Below are 22,720 nucleotides of genomic sequence, written 5' to 3'. Positions count from 1 at the left end.
CTCGAACAGATATTGTTGTTGTTAATAAAAACCTAAAAAAACACCCTTTTATTCGCAGGATGATAATGGTATTGTATCCCAAGATTCTTTCAATTTAAAGGGAGCCGAATGTCAGATAAACGATTCCTCGATAGGGGCGAAGTGCTCGATGAAGAGCGAAACGAACCTGGCAAAAAAAGCATGTATCATACGTCGGACCACGTCGCTTTACACCGCAGTGAAACGAATAAAAAGTAACAAGAAACCACGACAAACGGTAGCTCGTAGACCGCTAAAAAATCAGTGCGTTAACAGCGTCGAGAGTAATTCGAAAATACCTGCGATCAGATCAGAGGGTGTCGTGAAGACGTTTTTAAAAAGTCCGGATGGTCGTTTAAGGAATTCAAATTTTGGATGTGCCAACGATCCGTTGGGATCACAAACGAGGGACTGTACCAGTAAAAAATTAACGGCGACAAGCAAACTGTCGAAGATAGCACGGATGGCACTGTCCTCCGAAGAAACGGCGATCGTGAAACACGGAGCGAAGAGATTAAAAATCATCTCTTCGAGAATGAACAGGTCGCGACCGGAAATCGGGGAATCGTCCGGCAACGTATCGGACAATATGAAGTCACCATCGAAATCGTTATTTTTACGTAACAAACAGAACGCGAAAGATACTTCGAAACCGATTAAAAAGTATTGTCGTAATGTAGAACAGAGTAAATTGAAGTCTTCCAAATCGAAAGATACGAGTACAGGCAGCATAGTGGTAGAGAATCTTGTTGAGTAATAACGCAGTGCCCAAACAATATTCTAAATTAATTCGTATAATGTATTATACGTATACTTATGTAATGTATGTAGGAACGCGATGCGTTAGTAATACTGATTATATAGCTTTACCATTTCTTTCAGATGATTTACATTAAGATTCGAGAAATTATATTAGTACGCTGTGCGTGAAAATTGTAATTAATATTATTTAATTAGAAAATGACTGTCGTAGAACATTAAGGAATTTTATCGCGGCCGTTAATAGAGTGAGATATATACGTTTTTTTTTATAATTTTTGTAAACTTAACAAATTCCGGAGTATTATGTTTGCGTTATACGATGGAAAAATTTCACGCGTATGTCTCTTTCTTCCGTTGTTTATATTCGATTGATTTGAAATCGCGATGAATCCCTCCATTTATTGTATCTATATGTATAATCATGCGTATACATATAATATCTTTATAGATATATTATCACAGACTGCGGACGTTTATGTAAATGTACATTTTTCTAGACCAATTCCACAAGAAGTGAACTCAAATGGAATTTTATTGTACTAATGGGTTTAGTACGTTGATGGTAAACTATGTTAAATTATTGTTTTCGAAGACTTATTGTTTAAACATAAAAATCCGCAGTCTATTATACATATTAAGTATCCCGTGTATGTATAAATTTCAGAATCTGTTATATTGTTTTATGTAAAACGAAGAAAATAAATGATAATATATAATAACGAAAATGAATAAGATAATACATAGAAGTTATAGAGTACACCGGTATTTAATGTTAAACATTTCGTCGTCGATATACAATAAACAATACGTTTCGATTGTGCTGGTGAAACGGTAAAAGAAATTTCAAATTATTGCCGCTTTATCGATTATAGATCATTTCAAAATGCTTCGGAGATTTCCGTATTCAGTCGGAACGATTCGGCCACAACCCACAACTCGTGGTTTCCCGATCCCTTCCCTTCCCATTGACCTAAGTCAGTTTAGTCAGTCGCATTCGCGCGTCGTTGTGACACTGGTTTCTGTCATTGTGAACGCGTGCTAAGGTTATCATCGTGCACTGTTATGGTTAAAAGTGTTCCTTAAAAATTATTATATTTGAACACCCGTGGTATTATACGAACAACGGTCTAGCCTGTGATCTGTGAGGAAAAGGATCGTTCGAAATGGGCGCCAACAACGGCACGAGGTGCTTAGCACTTTTCGCGGCATTATTTCTTTTCGTCGAAAGTGGTAAGAGGTTAATGCACGTAACCAAACGACCTGAACATCGTGGCGTCCCTTGGGCGGGGCATTTGTAATTTTTTGATCCTTTAATCGAACGAACGCGTATCAGACTTTATATGTAAAATTAATCATTCGGCAGCTAGATTGGTCAACACCACGGGGTAACAAGTAGGGAAAATTGGAACTATTGTTATTAATGCTGCTACGGTTTACAAAGGGACCACATGGTGGGCACAACGTCGAGACGTGTATTGTTTAGTCTATTGTAGATACTTATACTATCGATTAAAGTTCGTTATTGTTCATCAGTTTCAAAGGATACGTTATATACGGGTATGAACGTATGTAAATAGATAGGTATCAGGTGACTAATAGGTGTATACTACTTGTAAATTATTAGATTTAAAAGAAAAATTCCAATGTTAGGACAAACGATTATCTTTAATGGAAAAATGATTGATTCGAGTCAATGATAAATGGCTGAGATACAGGTCAAATATTCGTTCATAAAAGTCAAATGTTATCTGGTATGATAAATCGTCTTATTTGTGACCTCTTTCGATATTATCATATATCTGTTTTGACATATTCACCCGTTGTATTCAACAGTAACTTTTAAGAGACTTTTATAGTTCTATTATCACGGATAGTCTGGTGAACATAAATTCTAAATATGTACAGCTACGGTTCTTTTTCTCCAAAAAAACTGTTCGTTAAAATCGATATGTTTATCGATGAAAAATATCATATGCAATCGACATCAGAGATGAAAGGACATTCTGTCTTTTGATGGGTTATTTTCGTTCAGGCTACAGTCTACGATGCTATCAGTGCAGCAGCACAAACAACACGCATCCATTCCAATGCAACGAATTTCTTACGAGCGACGTCGATATCGGCCCCGAGTCGTGTGACGCTGTTTTCGGGGCCCAGTACTGTGTGAAACATACTGGCCGATTTGAGGGTAAACAAATATTGGCAAATTGTGTTTCACTTGACGGTAATGGCATAACGTGGTTGTAAACAAAGTGGAGCCATAAATGCAATTTTCGGAACAGCGAATCAGTTTTCTAATACCGTGTTATCCTTTATTGACCATCAGAATCAAACCTCTCTTTACGAGCCCGCTGAGTTTGCTACCCGAGTGCGCAACAATGCCTCACAAGATTCAAAACATTTCTATTTTGAAAAATTCTATTATGATTAATGGTTAGAAGTGTAAAGGACGTAAAGCTCGAATCTTACGAAGTATTACTATGTATGTATCGTTACCTTCGAGTACACAATTTGCCATGCGATGATGAATAGGTTGGGGAATATAACACTTTGGAATGGAAACTAACCTTACATCGTGCGGTCAGCTTGGTATTAATTATTCATTGAATCATGTAGATAGGAACAATCGGAGCATGTTCAGTCGATCATCTCGATTCAAATTAATCTTCCGGTGCCTGGACACATTTGAAATCATGCTTACACGGACGGGTATACATCTATGGTATGCAATGGTTGTGTGGTTTTGGCCGGGTTCGTTTGAAACTTAACATCCAGACTGTTGGGTTTATAATATGAATACTTGCAACATTGTTCACTTTAACGTCCGTACTTTTTTGGAATAGTTATTACTTATTTTTTATTATAGAGACTTCTAACCTCAGACCTAACCCACGATACACACACTGGTAATAAGACAAGCTTTAATCAGTGCTTTCTTAATCAATCAAGCCACAAGTCTGGATTGCTATCAATGTACATCGGAAGGGGAACTGGTCTGCGGAGACGACAAATTGGTTCTAAGTACCTTGCAACCATCGAACTGCAGTCACGTTTACGATGCACGTTATTGCATCAAATCAGTCGGACGATATGGAGGTTTTTATCGTGTAGTTCTGAGACTTCTTAGTGTCGTGTATAAATAAGTAGTTTTCTTTTACCTCCATTTGATTTCATTTTTTGCACTCTTAGAAAAGAATCAGGAAAAAATTAAAATGATAAATTATAATTTGACTGTTAGGATTTGAAAAAAAAGTTACAGAATTCATTCCAAGAAAGTAACTTGACAGTCAACGATCCGAAATTTTAATCGATCGGTCTGTGCTAAAAAATTTCCATGACTACATAGAATCATTGCATGTTTATTTCGTTCTGTGCACGCTTCTTTCTTCTGCCACCGTACATCTTTTCGCACGTATACACGTTGTGTTATCCTCGCTTCGTGTGTTCGATGGTAAACGAATAAATTGTTACAACGGACAACCGAACATTTTTTTCTGTGTTACAACAACAGGTGGAATAGGTACAAAACGATTCTGTTCAGCTGTGGATCTGGGGAACTATTGCGATTACGTGAATCAACAGGGAGATAAATTAACTTACCGTACCTGCATCTTCACCTGTTCTGGCGATGGTTGCAATCCAGCGACCACTTTCAAACCAACTACCGCGTGGATGATACCGATCGGGGTACTGTTAGCTCATAAGTTTTTCCTCCAGAGGTAGACACTTTCGCGTAACAATTTCATACCTCCCGCGAAATTTCAAAGGTAATGTTTACCCCCCTTCACCGTTACACAACAAATTATTGCAAATTGTCCCTACTATCGGAAAACTAACACGTTGACAGTGTATTGTATTCTTGATATCGAAAAACTTAAACAAATCTGTTGTTTCATTATGATATTACTGGAGTGAAAATTTGGACAGTCAATGTGTTGATCAGAAATGAATTTTTGAAGTAGTGTTAATCCGTCCATAATGTGTAAGTTACGAATTATTATAAGTTACCTTCCTTGTGGAATTTTTAATTTTTTAAAACTTGTATAGAGCTACTTTTTATTATTTTTATATACATATATTTTTGAATAGAGATCTATATTGTTCACTTTTGTATGATTTTGTACAAAGTATGCATCACTGTACACACTGAACAAATTATACTAGTAAGCAGTTTGAACATTCTTGAACACAAATTGTGTTATGTGTGTATGCGAGTGATTAAAAGATTGCGGATGTTTATGTAAAGTTTAATTTTTATAGATTAATTTATAAAAGCAGGAAATTCGCAGTCTTGTAGTTCAGAACAATTGTATTTTATCATATGGACCATAAAACAATGCACATTGTATTGGATGCTTTGTTCTTTATTCACGAACAAGATACCCCGTTTGCCTTACACATCGGTTTTCACGTTCTCTCTGCGTATAAATACATTATGATAGTCGATCAACTGTTGATAACAAATTGTTTCACGATGAATCGGCAAGGTACTTGTATGTTAACGCTCTTTGGTATATATGTATGTATATCCGTTTATACAAGTGAACAGTATATAGGATAGCACTCTTCGACACGACGTATTATACACACGTATTGAATGACAAAAGCAAAAACTTTGTCTCGTTGAAGCGGCGGCCATAATGGAAACATACTCGGTAAATGTAAGCCTTGAAATGTATAAATCATCATCGACTGTAATATCAATATCATCAATACTATTTTCACGATATCAATGATGACTAGACTGGGGATTCATATTTTTGTAGACCAATTTAAGAAAATTCATGAAACAGTTTTACACGTTATAGAAAATTCTAACTTCTGGTACTTTGTATAAAATCCACAGTCTAACAGTGACAATGTCTGCAACAACACAGTGGTCAACTTTAGTCAACAGTTGAGAAAAGTTCAAACTTTTCATTCTTGTGTGTCATGAAAGTCAGAGAACTTGTTCAAACTGTTGACGGAACGGTTCAGTTGGTCTTCAACCCTTTGGTTATTCTAGCCACTCGAGTGAGAACACCTTGGGCTATACGATAACTGTATGATTCCTGCAGAGACGACTATGCTGGTGTTCTATCACCAGAAGGAACGATTTCTATATATGTATGGTTGAACTAGACGCAGAAGTAAATACAGAATGCTTTAAAAAGACATATTTCCATCGCGCTACAAGCTGTATCAAAACCAAAATTGAACATACATTGACAAATTAGAATGACACACTGTTGTTTCTTTTTGTTCTTTTTAAATCTGCGAATGACTAATTCCAAGCACGCGTTACACGTATCTTAATTGGTGAGGAATTCTGTTCAAGTTTTGTATATATATATATTTATCGGTTGACGTTGCAACTATATATATCGTATGAAAAATACATATATATATATAAACAGTGTATAAACCATTACTTAATTGGATCACTATCAAGCGGTAATAGACTTCTCTTGTGACTAACAATTTCCCGTTTTGTTGGTCCTAGATAATGTTTTATTTGACACACACACACACACACACATACACACATATATCGGCGTTACTTTATGATATAAGTATAGCTGACCGTATAATAGAAAATTGCATATTTCTATTTTCTTCTCTTTTTCTTTCCCATCAATACTCAGCCTACGCGACAGTTGTTCTTTCCAATTGTTCATCGATCACAGTGTCCGCTATATATTCCCACTGTGCACGTATTGCGCACTCTACAGTCTACCTTATAAAAAGAACGTATCAGCCTAACGATCGAAAAATTAATCATAGTGTACAATAAATATCGTCACTTGGGGGGGGGGGGGGGGGGGGGGGGGGGTGGCAGTGATGAACACGCACGATTATCAGCTTAAACGTTAACGAACCGAATTCTCTATCTTACATACAAGAACGAACGAATAGAACACAGTGTAGTGTTAACTTAAATATTAGATAAATTAATGTACAGCCATTAGCGAAATTAATCCACGGTACTGCCTCTGTAGTTGTCCTGTACTCGAGAAACAACAACTGTTCGAACGTGTTTGGGACTCCTGACGAGAAGTTTGGGCTGATCGAAAAAAGTCGAAAACATTGTGTACAGAAATGTTTAAAAAAAATTTGGAACATCCGTCGCATGACTATAAGCGGGGAATGCGAATCGGGACAATTAAAGAGGCGCTACCGTGATTAATTTTCATCGACGATCAAACTTCAGATTAAGCATCGACCCGTGTAACGGTAAATCAAATAATAAATATAATACAATTAATTGATCGATAAACTTAAAGCGATTACTAGTAGAAATATTACATAAATGCATCGAGAATTATTGCGTCGACGTTGCAATTAAGTTTGGGGGGCACCTTATTGTACGTTACCGATCGTTATCGTTAAGTCCTCGTATCTTGTGCTTCATTTGTATTTCCCGGGTGATATTTATTGCAATTTTTAGAATGCACACCGTGATTTTTCGACGATCTGCATTTATCTATCACTCTACGTTAGAGAATTTTATACAAGGGTGTTTCAAAGTCACAGGTACAAGCTGTTCAGGTTATGATAGAACTCGCTGATGGGAATGTATAAACATACTTTTGTCATCGTGGCCATCGCACGCTATTCGAATCTCATAAATCTAGATTACTTTTATTACGCAAAATGCATTGCGTACACACTCGAATAAATATATGTCTTACGAAGTAAAAACCTGAAGGTCTTTAAAAGAGATAATCATCTAACTAAACGCATAGAGTTCTGCCATGGCATCTGCAGCTTGTAGCAATAGTTTGAATCAGCCTTTACAAGGATGAACTGCATACGACAAACGTGCGTATGCACAAGACAGGTACAATTCTCCGTGTACTGAACAATTAATACTTGCTCGAGGTTTTACGTACCTCCTAACGTACCGAAAAACTAGTATAAATAGACGCAAAGTAGAAGGTGTATAGAGAGGTTGTACATACGAAAAAATAACAGTGCACAAGGTACAGATGAAACTTCATTACACACTGTGAAATCTCGTGTGAGACAAAGAAACGGCTAATCATCTCTATCTGCACCGATGAAAAGTCAAGTGCAGTTCAATTTTTACATTTAATACGAGCTATTTATGATGTATCGAGTGCACGAACGAAGACGAGAATAAGATCAAGCTAATACACAGAGACAAAAGCTCGTCTGTACAGTGAAGGCAATAGTGTAAATTACAATCGTCCCATCTATTTTTCCCAGGATCTCTACACATTGAACTTTCTCAGAGTGGAAATTGACTAAATTATTGTTTGCTCCATTGCTGCGCGCTCGGAACGGCGAAAATACCGTCGTATACGGAGGCTAGGAAACGGACTGAAAAGACAGAAAGACGAGAAGGTCACTAGAAAACAGTTTAAATAGACATGAACACACAGCTGCATCGTGCGTAAATACAGCAAGTACATTTCAAGAAAGTTCGAAGTCTTTTTTTTCTTCATTTTTGCACCTTTAAAATGCGATTCAGGGAGTCTAATGCACCATTATTCGTGCAACCGTTCAGGTAAAGCTTAGGCGTCGCACCGTTTCGTGAACGGTGCACGTTATCGCGTCGTTTATACTTTAAGTACCGTGTCTCTCGTACAACTAGCAACAAACCTACAAGAAATATGTTTTTCGAAGCGAAGATCGTTGAGCGTACAGAGGTGTGCAATTGATTAGACTCAAGCTACAGAAGAAAGTACGAAATAAATAAGAACCACCTTTATATATTCTTCTGGTTTTAATCGGTAAATGAATGAAATTCATTATATTTTTGGGCCAACATCAATTTCTCAACCACAGCCGACTTCTAAGAAAAGATAAAGAAGAAGAAAACATTTCTCTAGCATATTGTTCCTATCATTCCTAATCTCTGATCTCGAAAAATGTCCAAACAATAATTCGATTATATAAAAATCGGCCAATCGTGGAAAGGCTACATTGAGCGTAATAGTTGACACACCTCTGTGGTCTCGGATCGGTAAGTTTTACTCTCGAGAGTAGAAGCAATTATTATATAACTGTTGTCGGGTCTAACTATGGAAATTATTTCCTCTCCAGAGTAAAAAACCCCGCGAGTGGATACGGCATATGGACTCAGGGGGAAGCTTTACTGGCGTTGAAGCTTGCGCATTTGGTCCTCTAGCTCCTTGACTCGTAACTGGCTGTTGGCCAGCTGTCGTCGTACCAATCTCAGTTCGTCGGTTTGCCGAGCGAATGCTAGTCTAAGCTCGGCCTCGTTGTTGGGAATGTCCACGGTCTCTAGAATCTTGTTATCAGGGCGTGGGGCGATGATGTTGTTCTTCTGCGGCACAGAAATGTACCGATCAGAAATTATAACCACAATTTGTGAAAGAACAAAATCTTGTGCAGTTTCTTCGAATTTTTGAAACCAGTATAAAAACACAACAAGTTTTCGTTATTTCCTAATTATTTGTGAATAAAAAGAATAGACTGTGTGTAGAAAATTGAGTCAGCGAGAGAGACGCCTTTCAGAGGCAACCGATTCTACCTGTAGGACAGCGCTCCCGAACTTTTGCTGGAGCTGCTGGAACTTGGTGCTTTGGTTGCTCGATGTTTTCTGACTCTTCTCGGACATCTCGTGGAACTCTATCGGCCTGTAATCCGGCACTGTCTCGGTGGATAGGAACGCGAACTTCTTCTTGTTGTTCAAGTCGGTCGCAGCTGGCATTTGGGCTGGCTTGTAAACGCGCGGCTTGTGCGTGGTGATACTGCCTCCTGAGTAACATTCAATTGGAGTAATTGTTAATCCTTTTAGATACTATTCTTGCCATTATAACGGCTTGCCCCCAAAAAATTTGCTTGGGACCAAATGCGATGGTAGCGAAATACCAGTAATAATTCGGATATTCTATCCGCGAAGAAATGCACAGTAATAAGAGTAGTGGCACCTTTTGGCAAGCTTTTTTCCGTAGATAAACGGGCTAAGTAACACGACGGTAAGGAAGTGAAGGTAGGAAAAAAAAGAACAGAACGAGAAAAGTTCAACGGTCCTACCGGTTTTCAGGGAGACTAAGATCGGTGGACTGTTGATGCCGCTGATCCAGTCTCTGGCTGATAGAGCCGGACAGGTGCCCACGGTGTCCGGGTACAAGTCCTCCTGGAATTGGTCGCTCTGACGGGCGAAAGTGAAAGTTGACAATTAGCAACAGCTGGCCGAACTAGACCAGGGGGTGGTAATTCGAAAGTGATCGTGTAACGTGACCTAACCTTTCGTGGGACTATCATCGAGATCGGCTCGCACATTCCACGAGTCGCGTGCAGCTTGAAGAACCGGAACACCTCGCAGGTGGAGGTGCTGACACCCCTCTTTGGCATCACGCCCAATCCCCTCTGAGGATTCCCAGAGATAAACTGGCTTAGGTAGTGCATCCAGGGAGCCTCGTTCACCGCCTCGTAGTACCTGATGTTACCGTCACCCTGGGGACAGAATATTCATTTTTGTCACTGGACACGTTGCTACAACTATTAATGCCGACTTTATTACTGCCACCTCAAGATTGTAACGTAACTTCGGTTAATAACGCTTGTATACAATTCGTTATATGTTACACGTTTTTATTAAGTAAAATAAATAAGGCGGCAGTAGTTGGGACCTTTACCCTCCTACTATGTCTCATTCGATACTTGAAGCCACACTTGAATGCATCTGTCCAAGACCGGTCATGGAACACTGTTGACGCTAACCACGTATCGTAAGATACGTTCTATGTAGACGCGGAAGTTATATCGGACTACTGGTTATATTATGGAGTTACGTGTGAAGTGGACCACTTTTACGAAGAGACATAGTCGATACGGGTATGTATATATACCTTCCCCGCAAGATACACCATGTTGGTGTCGTTATCGTAGTACGGAAAGACGACCCCGCTGGAGGAGTCGATGGTCTCGCAGGTCAGTGGTACTGCGAGGTCGTGTTGGCTCCAGATGGCGTACTGTCGATCGGAGTGTCGACTGAACCCGGTGGTCAGAAGACGTCCCGAACTGCCGAGGAATACTACTTTGCTGGCCTTTGTCCCTGCGTGACAAACTCCTTCCTAAAAGACGGGCATCGCATCGAGTCAATGAACGAGAATAAAAGATAACATTAACACGTCAAGCACCGAGATTCGGTAGATAGGTATACTTGGCAGAAGACTGACTAGAGAAGATGACAACAGGGGCACTAAAATCTTTTAACTGCTTGTAAGGTCTTAATCTTGCTGCCCTGGTCTCTAAATTAATGCGTACAGTGTTTCAAGTATCGGGGATGAAGTTGATAATTTAGGACCTAAATTCTCCCTTTTCACCGAATCTATCGTCGATCGTATCGATTAATTTCCATCTATGAATCGGCGGACACGTACGGAGACCACGATGCCAGATCTCGGCTCGAAGACCCTCAGCTTCTTATCCTTGCACGTGGTCGCCAACAAGCTGCCGTCACGATTCAACGATATGCTGTAGATCACATCGGGATGCCTGTCGATCACGCTGACCGCTTCACCTGTGTTCACGTCCCAAACGATCACTAGATGATCGAAGCCAGCGCTGAAGAGGACGTTTTCGGCGACTGGGTGCCATTCTATGTAGGCGACGCGGCGCTTATGACCTTGTAACTCCACCAGCCATTCGGTCAAGTTTCGGGAGAGGCCCCCGTCAGGAATGTGCCATAGTTTGATCTAGCGTCAGCAAACAGAATGTAAAGATTGGAGGTGACAAACAGGCTAGGGAAGAAAATGACACTGCTCGAAATAGTTGGACTTAAGTGTAGTAGCTGGACCTACAATCTTGTAACTACTCGAGTACTTTGTTTTGACTTCGTATATACCTGGACCGAGTGTCACACCAAGTTATTTAGGCATATCTGTACCGAAAATAATTGAAACCACTCAGGTGTACAGCTCCTACACTAACAAATGCTACATCGGCTACTCTTAACTACCAGAAAGAGACAGACGTCGCCTAGGTTCATATCTATTTCGAGCAGTCTATACGCAACGCCTGATCGTACAGTGCAGTCATCCGAGCACGATGCGATGATGTTGTCATTGAACGGATTCCATTTGATGTCTAGAACGGGCCCAGTGTGCCCGGTGACCCTGCTCGCGTTGAAGTCCAGCCGACCAGTCTGAAAGAGGATCACACAATCATCGTAAATAAAAGCGTCTCTATAGAATCCGATCCGTCGATAAACATCGAAACGCATTCTTATCTGGTTACGTACTAACGGGATTCTAATTACGTTTGTATCGCGGGCTTCGAGCGATGGAACGGGTCGCGATAACAAACGATAACGAGAGGCTATTCGTGTCGCGATGTGTAAAATTCAGCGCTCCGCGGGGCCATTATCTGTTCCGTGTGTCCTGTGTATACGGGCAGTAAATGTTGGGTGGGGGATAAAATTTGATCGGGCCAAGATAACTCACGCGATCGAGCGGTAGCACGAGGAACGCCCCGCCGCCAGCCACCTCTGTCACCACGGCGAGGAACTTCGGATTCACCGCGCAGAACTGCGAATCGTGGGCGTTCTTCGTGATCTTGATGTTGTCGTAGCATTTCTCCCGTTTCGCTGGCACACCGTACACGTGCCGGAACTTGCTGCTACGGACTCCACGGAACCAGGACTGAAAACACCAGAAAATCTTTTCTCGGTTACAGATATTAATCGGTAAGATGAAACTCTCGAACTATTCCCTCGATTAGAAAGGTATTCTCGTGATTCTTGGGGCTGCTTCATTGTGGGCCTCGAGTGTCGATCAGGGTTCGATTTCAGAAGGTCGGCACAGAGGTCGTGCCTGGTAATGGTCACCCGCTTCGATACGGTGCTGCGACACGGTCCTGACCGAGGGACAACTATCGAGGTGAGGATGTTTTATACCGTTATCCGTGTAGTACCCTTCTACAGCTCAGCTTTCGAGTTTAGTGTATCGAACATCGGAAACCTCAACGGATCACTCAACATTCAGCACGATTTTTCTTGAAAATAAAATAGATTTACCGAAGATGGCGTCGCGTCCGCCAACTGGATGATCTCCGAACATCCCCCAACGGTGATCTCCTCCAGAAACGAAATCGAAAGATCGTTGAAACGTACCTAACCACCAACGGGTTCGTCGTTAGACGCGACTCGCGGGGTCAGTACCATGAGCGGAAAAATATTTATGCGTCTCCGAGACTCTCTCCGGGCTCAGAGAAACCGTGAAGAAGAAAGTTCTATAGAACGAAGTCGCCGAAAGCACGCGTCCACCGAGTCGAGACACATCTGTTGTCGAATTCTTCCTATCGATGGAGAGCGACCCATTCGTGGAAAATGAATTTGCTACATCTAGTATCCATCCGTCTACCGACGGTTGTTGTGTCATTGTGCTAGGAAAGTGATGTCTAACTCAGGCCTAGTCCAGTGGAAGTCATCTTCCAGATTGGTTTGTCGTTGACATCGATTGCAAAAAATTTGAAGAACGGTGAAGACGATTTTGGACTCCAAGACTCTAGAAACTGTACCTAACAAATAGTTAGGTATGATACAGTTATTACTATTGAGGGTTTCAGATGTAAACTGTGTCCTTGAGAAATATATTTTTCCAATGTTTGACAAGCATTGCCCGCTAGCTTCATCAGGGGGTCACATTTGAAACCTTTGAAAAGCTTCCCGAGTTTAATGCATTAACATTAATACGTATATCGTACACAATAGACTTGAATAGACTGTACGCACACCGAATCGTTTCGATGTTTTTTTCCCACTGTGTCCGCTACCACAATCGTAATGACCACCGCACGGATTTGTTCGAGCGCACGGCTGACTCTCCATCCTTCGTGTTGCAACTTCATTTTTTTCTATCGGAATTCAAGGAAACAGAGCAACAGTTATACACCTAATAGAATTGTAAATAACAGGATTGAAGATAATTGTTTTATAACATGATTTGGGCTGTTAGACACGAGAAAAAAAAAAAACGTTGCACCGGTGTCTATAAAACGATCTTGGCTTGATCCTAATTAATCCACCGAATAAGTTACATACGCAGAAGAATTTTTGAAAATTGGGGAGTTTCTCGGACCAGTATGAAAGATTACGAATCAGTCTTATCGATGGTTTTACCGGATAAATCTGGTAATCTAATCTACCGTGGATCCCAATAATAATAATCGGTCTATGCCCGCTCTCGGTTTCTTCTTTCCTAGATCGTCCAGTCGCGGAGACCGTTTCAGGTTGGCAATTATGTGTTACATGTAGAAATTACGAAAAACTGACGTGGACAAAGTCCGATGATCACGCTCGTTTTTGATCGCCGATCACCGCCCGCGATCCACCGTTCACCGAGATGCACCGGAACGGCCAAGCCGTTCGTTTCGTATACCTATATATATGTATATATATTTTTCTTTCTTTATTCACGTGGTATATACGTGAGAAAAAGTCGCATAATTTGATCTGTCTCGCCGCGCTACGCTGCTCGCCCCGGCGGGCATACATATCACGCGCGACTAACTCGAAAGATTTCACATCGCCCAGCAATCGTGGCGGCTCTTTTTCGCGCGTATTTTACGGACTGATCCTCGTAAGAACTCAAAAGATCTTTGTACACATGGGGTAGATATTGGCAAACGATCACCGCTATAATTGGAGATCATTCTTTTATTACCCACCGTCACGTTACGCGCGTTCCTCGTAACATTCCTCGAATCGTCCGCGTTCACGCGTGATCAGATAACCCAGACCGAATCGATCGTGTTTAACGAGCAAACCGACGTTAATAATCGTCGCGCGGCAGGCTAACTGCAATTAGGGTCAACTGTATTATCGTATAAGTGTAATATTAATCACGGACGTGTCAGTTATGTTGATACTAAAACGTGTGAACGTCTAAGTACTTTCCAACGCGTTTCGGTGATCCTGGAAATATAGAAGTACTGGATCAGAAATTCGTAAAAATCTAATACAACCCTGCCTCGTTAGTTGTCGCCAAATGGTCCCGATTCAGAGGCAATTTTCAAACTCATCGTGACATCCTCTTGTCTCGATCGAGATATTTTATTCGTGGAGAATAAAGTGTGTTTAATGTAGACATCGATAAAAAGATTGCTGGATAAATATAATACAAAATCTTGGAGATAACTAATACACAGAGCCATGCAATTGAAAATTAATCAAAGTTCAAACAAGATTCACCAAGAAGACGCATAAAGAAAACATACATATGAATATATACATGTACATATCTACAACGAGTGTGTGCATCGTGCGTAAAGTCTCGAGACTGAAAACTGGGTATTTTGTTCGACGCCTTTCTTTCGCGAAGAAAAAGAAGAAATTTTGGGAGCAATATATGTACATCATTCGTTTTACGTGACAGATAGATAGAAAAGTGTTGTTAATTACATAGAAACTGATTGTACAGTGTGAGCGTTCTCGACAGTTCGCAAGCCTCTGATATATACTATACATATACGTATACTCTTGGATGTGAACAATTGAGATGTTGGAAACTTTCGTAGCCTGGGTTGCCACTAGTCAGGGATATAGACCATGTCCTCCGGAAAAATAATTCCAATGATTCATCTACCAATTTATTCTTATTGCACACGAATCATCCGACTCCTAGTTTTTACGTGTTGCTTATCTTATCAAAGAAGAAAAGAGCTGTGCTACATCAACAAAGACCCATATGGTACCATTCTACAAGAATGTAGGTATATCAAGTTCAAAATAGAACAACTTGTGTCGTCGTCGTCGTCGTCGTCGTCTCCCCAATGCCCTAAACTTAGAACTGAAGGATTTATTGAAAAAACTTATGCTACCAATAAATACAATTATCTACCAGTATCCAATGTCATCAGGATAGTATACAGACATCGATGAGGACCTGTACGTAATCATCCTGCAAAAGACACGTTAAAACCAGAATAGAACGATATCCCCGAATCCTAATTAATGGCCTAAAAAACACTTACCATTGGAAGGACTCCAAGAAGGAATTCATCGAACACCAGAAGCTATCGGTATTCGGTAGCCTATACTAACCAGCAAGAGATACGCGAAAGAACGAAAAGAGAAACACAAGCTGTCGAGAACACTCGTTGGACTGGTCGAAAAGTCACCTGTACACCGAGAAACCACTCACCTGTTTATCGTTGGTCATGTCTGATACGTATCTGGCTCGGGTAGGATACGTATCGCGCGTTGGTTAGAGATGGTCGTCGGTGCGCAACAGGAACCAAGTGTGCGTTGTAATTCGAGCAAGCTCCAGGACCCATGCATGCGAACGATTAGAGTACGGGACTCTCGGTTTATCCTCGAAACACGCCCGATTACGCTTCCCTCTTTACTGGAAGAAACAAAAGGGGAACACGAGGCTCGGCTGATTACGAGTGGTGTCGTGTGTCGACGAGGAGTAGAAGGAGAGGAAACGAATTACAGGGGCGCCGCGCCGGTCGCGCTATCGTTTCTCGTCCCTTTTCTTCGCGACCACAACACCGCGAAACGACTCGATTCTCTCCGCGGACGAACGTTTTGCGAACCGTGTCGACCGGTTGCAAAAGCGATTTTCAACGCGCAGCTGCGCGCTTTACCGTTTTACACTACGAGTCGCAATATTTGTAACTTTTCTTTTCTGTGTGGACGCATAGAGGTCATACGAAGGTCAAGTTTGATTTTTTATTTTAACCCCTGAACGCCCAGATCCTTAAATCGTAATTTCAAAATTATCAGACTGATATACATATGTCGTATCTTGTTATTTTCATATCGACAAATATCGATATTAAACAGACGTGTTTTTTTTTTTTTTTTTTTTTTTTTTCTACAAGTAGAAAAGATAAGTCTTTAGAGGGAATTCTTGAATTTCTCGGTACCGAAAGACTCGTCGATCAGTGCATCAACACTGTCCATTCTTCGGTGTCTTTCGTTCGAATCCCCGTTATCCGATACTCGAGAACTTCAGTTCGATCAAAAGTCCGTTTGGATTTCGAGTATCGTGTACTTTGTTGCCCAACATTAGCTCCTTTGTTTTCAGTGTGGTTTGTTAGTCTCGATTTCGCAAGGACCCCAGCCAACGTTGCTCGCGAAGAACAAATATTCTGCCCACGTGTCCAGAAATTCTACGGTTGCACGACGCGATTTGTACGGTAAACGCGTGTCTCCTTTATACATACATTTCCTCTCTCGCGTCGAGTACATACACGTGCACTTACGTCACGCCTCGAGATCGGTATCGTCCACGGGCCCAATAACTGACCTTCAAGGTCGTTTCCGTGTTCTCCAGCTCGATTCAACACCTCTCCTGATTCCGTTTTCCTAGCCCGTGCACAGGCACCCAACGTCGAGCAACAGAAAGACGATTTCCACGACACGTTCCACCCGATCGCGACTTCTCGAGGGACTACACGATAAGAGGATCGCGTCTCGTTATCGCGCGACGTTAATTCCTGTCGTCCGCGGTTTTCGTCGGGGAACCCTAGCCAGGGGCCTTTGTAAATCGAGCCACGTATATATTCAGATATTTTCGTTGATTGTAAAATAACGAAAACACGCACTGGGAATGATTCATCGCGTCAATAAAAACCCGCATCAACTGATAAACGTCGATGAACGCGAGCGTTAGGAAATTTCGCGGCAAAACATAATAATTGATAACCGAACGAGACTTGAAATTTCTCGTTTAATATTCGAATACCTGCTAATGAATAATCGTTTGTTTAGCTCTTTTCGGGAAAGAGGATCGACCACAAAATGAATGGACTTTCTCGACAGATTATATGTATATATACATATAGTATAATCTCCACACCACCGACTTAAAATTACACCAACCTATTTTCCTTTATCAGTCGCGTTTGTAAATGAAAGAAACATCTGAAATTCGATTTTGTAAACGAAATTATGTGAAATCGCTGTTCGTTAATAACCACTGCTCGAAAGAATTAGGGGCTTGTTAGTGCGGGGAGATCCTGTTGCATCCACCAAGCGAAAGAAACAAAACATGGGACATAAATTTCATAAATTCCTATCTCTTTTCTATACAGGGTGTTCAAGTAAAAAGGATTTAAAACTTTGGGTGCTTATCGTATTCACCGAGTGGAGTAAAGAAAATGTCTAAATAGGTGCTAAAATCAGTCCTCTCTAAAAGAAAAACGCAAAGTTTATTTTCACATTTGTTTTCGATACAGCACTCACATCCGCGGATCATAGATCGACGTGCATTTTCTAGATATTCCTTCCGTATCTCGTATTCCCTCTTGTCATACAACCTTGAATTTGGATTAATGTACTTCTAAACCGACTTTTCTGTTTACATTCAATGTATCGCGAAATGACTCACTTATGACATCTTGCAAATATAAATGTTAATTTTACATCGAAAGAATTTATTTCAGAACCTATGATGATCAGACATTTTTTACTCCATTCAGAGCCTTATTTTTCTTCGACCACCCTGTAAAAAAGACAAGCAACAGATATCTCCCTTATTTCTGAATTCTGATCGACGAGAGCGCATGCCTATACTATTTAGTTCCACAGCAAACACCCTTCACAAGGGCGTCCGAATACTCCATCGGTGGAAATGTTGATATTGAGATATACCTATTCATTCGGTGCCACTTTGCCCGGAAGTTGTATCAGAAGCGGTTCCTGCACCTTCTTTCCCGTTAACACATGCAATCTTCAACTATCTCTGCCCGCGTGAATTCAAACGGAATCGCGTATACGCGCGCACGAGTTCCCGTCGATCCGCGATGAAACCAGCGAAGACGAAGCCAAGCGACCCAACACGCAACGGGAGGGAGACGATAATCCAGACGGAGTTTCACGCTAGTTCACAGCTGTCGTTCGAGTAGTACTGACAAAGCGGCTTCGCGCGATGCCCGCACACCCGCCACACCGACCACACACTGAACACTGGCCGGACTGTAATCACGTGGCGCAACGCTCGTCGCCCCGTATGTTTAACGGCCGCGAGCGTGACCATTCGAATACAAAACGCGCAAGCTCTACGTTACTACCTATGTGTTGTTACCCGACGTGATTTACAGGCCGGGGAGCATACAGTGATCCGGAACGATGTTTTACTATTATACCTTTTCTATAACGTATAGATTTCAATTTGAATAGTTGGTAAAATGTAATGTAATTGAATTGAAAAGACAAAAATGCAGATCCTTGAGGTTTTTCTTTCAACGAGAAACTAACTGGAGTTTCTGAGGGTGTGCACGAGTAGTTCATTTCGAGTGTTCCATTCGTTCGAACGCCTCCAGTCCGTCAACGGTACATATACATACGTATACACGTTGAAACGTTATACGATGAAGTTTTTGCTCGTAGCAGTTCCGGGACGCACGAGAGACTGACCGATCGTCGTGAATCCAATTAGCATTGTAATCGCGAACGATTCTTTTATCCGTCAATTTCCTCGATTAATCAAACCGCTCGCGCGCGTCGTTCGTTCTAAACTTTAACGAATACTTCGTTGAAAGAACAAAAAGAAAACAGCAAAAAAACAGTATGGGACCGGCGACACTTGTCCCCCTCATCGCGTGCCCCGTCAATCAATACCAATTTCCTCAAATCAAGCGGAACGGTTCTCTAAAGTGGAGCGCTTTAAGTACTCCTTCATTCCGAAACAAAAGGCCAACGACACGGTTTATTTTAATGATTACCGCGCGATTTGCACACGGAACAATGCCGATCGATGCTTTCTTGTAAATCCACGTAATCACGATTTTTTTATTACTTATTCGAACTATACAAAAAAATAGCGTATCATCACCTCATCGATCACGAAAATAACAAGCAGGTTAAGTACTGTACAGCCATCTCAATTAAATTCTATGTTTGTCGATTAAAAAAATCAACTTGACCTTGAAATCACCCCACTATTCTACATGCCAACAAAATTATTCATACCGAACAACTTTTGTAAAAACACTGTTTCCATAGCTTCAGTTCCTTAGGAAACATTCCACCGTTGCCAGTTAAAAAGGACACCCTGTACATTGCCACTTAACCCCGCGTGTAGGCAACCGTCTGTGGTACCGAGCTGATACTGGGTCGACATCGACCCGTACCGAAGTTTTCGTTTCGCATGCTTTACACCTACCTTTCTGAAGTCCAGAACGTCGTAGAAAAACGTTTGAAAAGACATGTCTAGTTCATCGCTCAAATATGTATATACACACAACGTGCACGAAATATGACGTCACACTTTCATATTACAGAATTGAATATGAATCCACTTCGTAGATACACATGTCTGCATGCATTTCACTGGTGCATTTATTTGCCGCTAGATCGAGAATCCAAAGACGGGTCCGAAGTGACCCAGCATCGGCTGATCGAAGATTAAGGACATCGCTAACAATAAGTCGCGAAATAAACTGGTAACTGCACCTAACCTTCGTCGATTCTCATCCTGTTCTATCCTGCGTAAATATCGGTAGTCTATTCAATGAAGGGAAGCCAGGAGTGAATAAGCGATCTCATATATGTACAATATAAAGCTGAAATATCATAAAGCGATCATTCGTAGCGAGGAAAACGGTTGAACGAGTATATCACAATACAGAAAACGATATTATCTTACTTTTCCGTTGGGTTTGTAGCACGCTCTGACGTCTACCATGTTGTTCAGCAACGCGTGAGTCTCGTCCACGGCGCCCAGGCCCAGCTTTTCCGCGAATTCCTCCCTTGTGCGTATCATTTCCCAGCTTGCGATGTTATATCCCATAGGAAGCTCTCTCGATAAAGTCTCTCACGGAACACGAAGGGGAGGAGGCTCTACGGTCCACACCTTCCTCGGCCTTTCCGTCTCTTGTGTCTTTTAGCACTAGACGGCTTCAATGTATATGTACGGCAGACAGTTCTTCATCGACGGTTTCGAGAACACGAAGGCAGCCGCCGCGCATCTTTAAAACGTGAAACGCGGATGAATGGTTGCTGGGGTTCCGCGAGGAGGACGCATATCCACGACGGTAGCCCACGTGCGAACACGTCCGTCCGTCCGTCCGTCCGCCGCCGCCGCCGCCGCCGCCGCCGATATTATTTCGTAAAAGGCTCTATCTCTATCTCACTCACTGGAACACACCCACACAGCCACCGCCGGTGCGGCTGCACATGTGTATAGAAGTATGCACGCGCCGCGCCGTCTCGTCTCGTATCGATCTCTGCTGACGTGCGCTCGCGCGCAACATGTAAACACGGGGCCGAAAGGAGCCGCACGCCGTCCCGGTGCGCGCGCGGTGGTCGTGGCCGAGTACGTCCACGACGCGTGAATCGAACGGGTATCTGCGCGCTTCTGTTTCACGGCGTCCGTTTTATAGGCCCCCGTGCTCACGATTTACGTTCGATATTACCACAGGGCGACCAGTCCGCGGCGAGTTAACAATTTACTCCGTTCCGTGAGCAGAAAGCGCGACCTTTTCGTTCGACGGACGCGGCGGCCGCGGGTGTATCGTCCGTCTCTCCTACACCACCCGGTTTCCCGTGAAGGGGGATGAGCGCGGTATACAGGGTGGCCGAGAAATCTGGACCGTTCGGCTACCGGTGCTCCCCGGCTCCCCCCCGCCCCGATTGATTTCTTGATATTCTGATCGGTACAATGGCATTATGTCGTTTCTGTTTTATAACGACCATTACACGACTTTTATACCCCCATCAAAATCGTGTTTGTGACGCCGGGTCCACTATGCGTTTGATAAAACTTGGATATCGCCTATCGTTAGCTGTCGTTAGCGGAGGACAGCTATCAAGAAACTGTCCACCAAAAACCACTTTGTACTTATATCAATTTCGTCACGTTTCCATTCTTGTATCGGACAATAGAGAAAATTTTGTCCTTGTCGTTAATGAAGTCTTGAATGGGGAATATTCTTGCGGACACTAACCTAAACGATGTTTTAAAAGCCACACACCCTTAGGCTGTTTGCAAACACCAGTGCTGTTAACCTCAAGAGATCACTGAAGAATAGACAGTATTACCGCGATACGTATTCATATACACTGAAGTAAAAGAATGTTTGTTAACCTTATCCTAATAGAATCTTTAATGAAGAATACGAATTCTTGTTTATTAATTCCCACTTTTTTCTAAAGTGGTTTTTCAAAACGGAAGTTTACACGAAGATCCTGTGAATACTCCTGTGCAACCTCGCTCGTATTTTCATGTATTAATCGAAGGAAAGGAAGAAAGTGAAGATACTTATTTGTATGTATGTGCTGTTGCTGTTATACACAGAGGACAGATGCGTAAAGCGCACAGTGTGAATGTCCTAAGTAAAAGAATGTCGCGTCAGTAAATTGGTACCGAACGTTTAGAAACATCCTGTCTCGTACGTGTATGCGTATCCCGCCGCGTAATAACGCGTAACATAATCGATGAATATTAAGGAGTTCCGTATGATTTTCTAGAGACTGAATTTGTTCCACGGGGAAACAGCCGCGGACGCGTCACGAAACAGTTTCGAAGTTCGCGGTCAACGTACGCAACGGTCGTCGTTTTTAATCTGATATCAGATATAACATTGGCAGAGGCGTCACTCACCGTTTCGTTCGTGTAACACCGATTTACATATCGATTCTCGGATGAGGCGTCACATGCCGTGATAGAAGGCGGTCCGCTCGAGAAACGGTATACGAAAAGATATTCCAATCACTGAATTAGGAGATAAAAAACGGAACCGATGAATGAGTCTCGACGTAACGTCGAATGGGCAAATTTCTATACTCCGTTTTGACTATTGAATACTTCACATTGAATGTTCAAAGAAAAATATTAAACCAAACATCGAATACTGAAGCCAATACGAATGTTTCTGTGAGCATAGAATCACTGATCGAAATACGTTTATATGTGTATCTTACTTTCAAAAAAACCAAAACAGTTCAAAAAAAAAAAGGACAAGAATCATAAACTGCGAGACTATGTAGCTACTGCTGCTTCATATAGAGTAT

At 41.8% G+C, this 22,720-nt stretch overlaps 2 protein-coding genes across 7 annotated transcripts; one reads left to right on the top strand and one right to left on the bottom strand.

The window, feature by feature from the left end:
• The first annotated feature begins 1,755 nt into the window (after window positions 1-1,755).
• LOC107187247 lies at window positions 1,756-4,750 on the top strand. 2 transcript variants are annotated; one of them, XM_015575283.1, is made up of 4 exons: window positions 1,756-2,010; window positions 2,813-2,968; window positions 3,730-3,876; window positions 4,292-4,750. In XM_015575283.1, exons 1-4 carry the CDS (start codon window positions 1,944-1,946, stop codon window positions 4,501-4,503), a joined length of 582 nt encoding a protein of 193 aa, XP_015430769.1. In that variant the 5' UTR covers window positions 1,756-1,943; the 3' UTR covers window positions 4,504-4,750. The 2 variants fall into 2 exon arrangements, with proteins under 2 accessions (XP_015430769.1, XP_015430770.1); XM_015575284.1 differs by lacking the exon at window positions 3,730-3,876.
• A 3,984-nt stretch (window positions 4,751-8,734) lies between these two features.
• Window positions 8,735-22,515, bottom strand: LOC107187192 (coronin-2B-like). 5 transcript variants are annotated; one of them, XM_015575211.1, is made up of 10 exons: window positions 22,311-22,515; window positions 20,355-20,676; window positions 12,201-12,398; window positions 11,786-11,902; window positions 11,139-11,453; window positions 10,605-10,829; window positions 10,000-10,209; window positions 9,787-9,904; window positions 9,281-9,507; window positions 8,735-9,073 (listed from the first exon to the last, which is right to left on the bottom strand). In XM_015575211.1, the coding sequence occupies exons 2-10, from the start codon at window positions 20,496-20,498 to the stop codon at window positions 8,879-8,881; spliced, it is 1,749 nt and encodes a 582-aa protein (XP_015430697.1). In that variant the 5' UTR covers window positions 20,499-20,676; window positions 22,311-22,515; the 3' UTR covers window positions 8,735-8,878. The 5 variants fall into 5 exon arrangements, with proteins under 5 accessions (XP_015430697.1, XP_015430699.1, XP_015430701.1 ...); XM_015575213.1 differs by lacking the exon at window positions 22,311-22,515 and adding an exon at window positions 15,900-16,103 and having other exon boundaries at window positions 20,355-20,385; XM_015575215.1 differs by lacking the exons at window positions 20,355-20,676; window positions 22,311-22,515 and adding exons at window positions 15,900-16,103; window positions 19,872-19,949.
• Window positions 22,516-22,720: the final 205 nt, after the last annotated feature.

Source organism: Dufourea novaeangliae, unplaced genomic scaffold, assembly GCF_001272555.1.
Source record: "Dufourea novaeangliae isolate 0120121106 unplaced genomic scaffold, ASM127255v1 scaffold99, whole genome shotgun sequence".
Classification (NCBI taxonomy): Eukaryota; Metazoa; Arthropoda; class Insecta; order Hymenoptera; family Halictidae; genus Dufourea; species Dufourea novaeangliae.
This window is presented reverse-complemented; position numbering and strand designations above follow the sequence as displayed.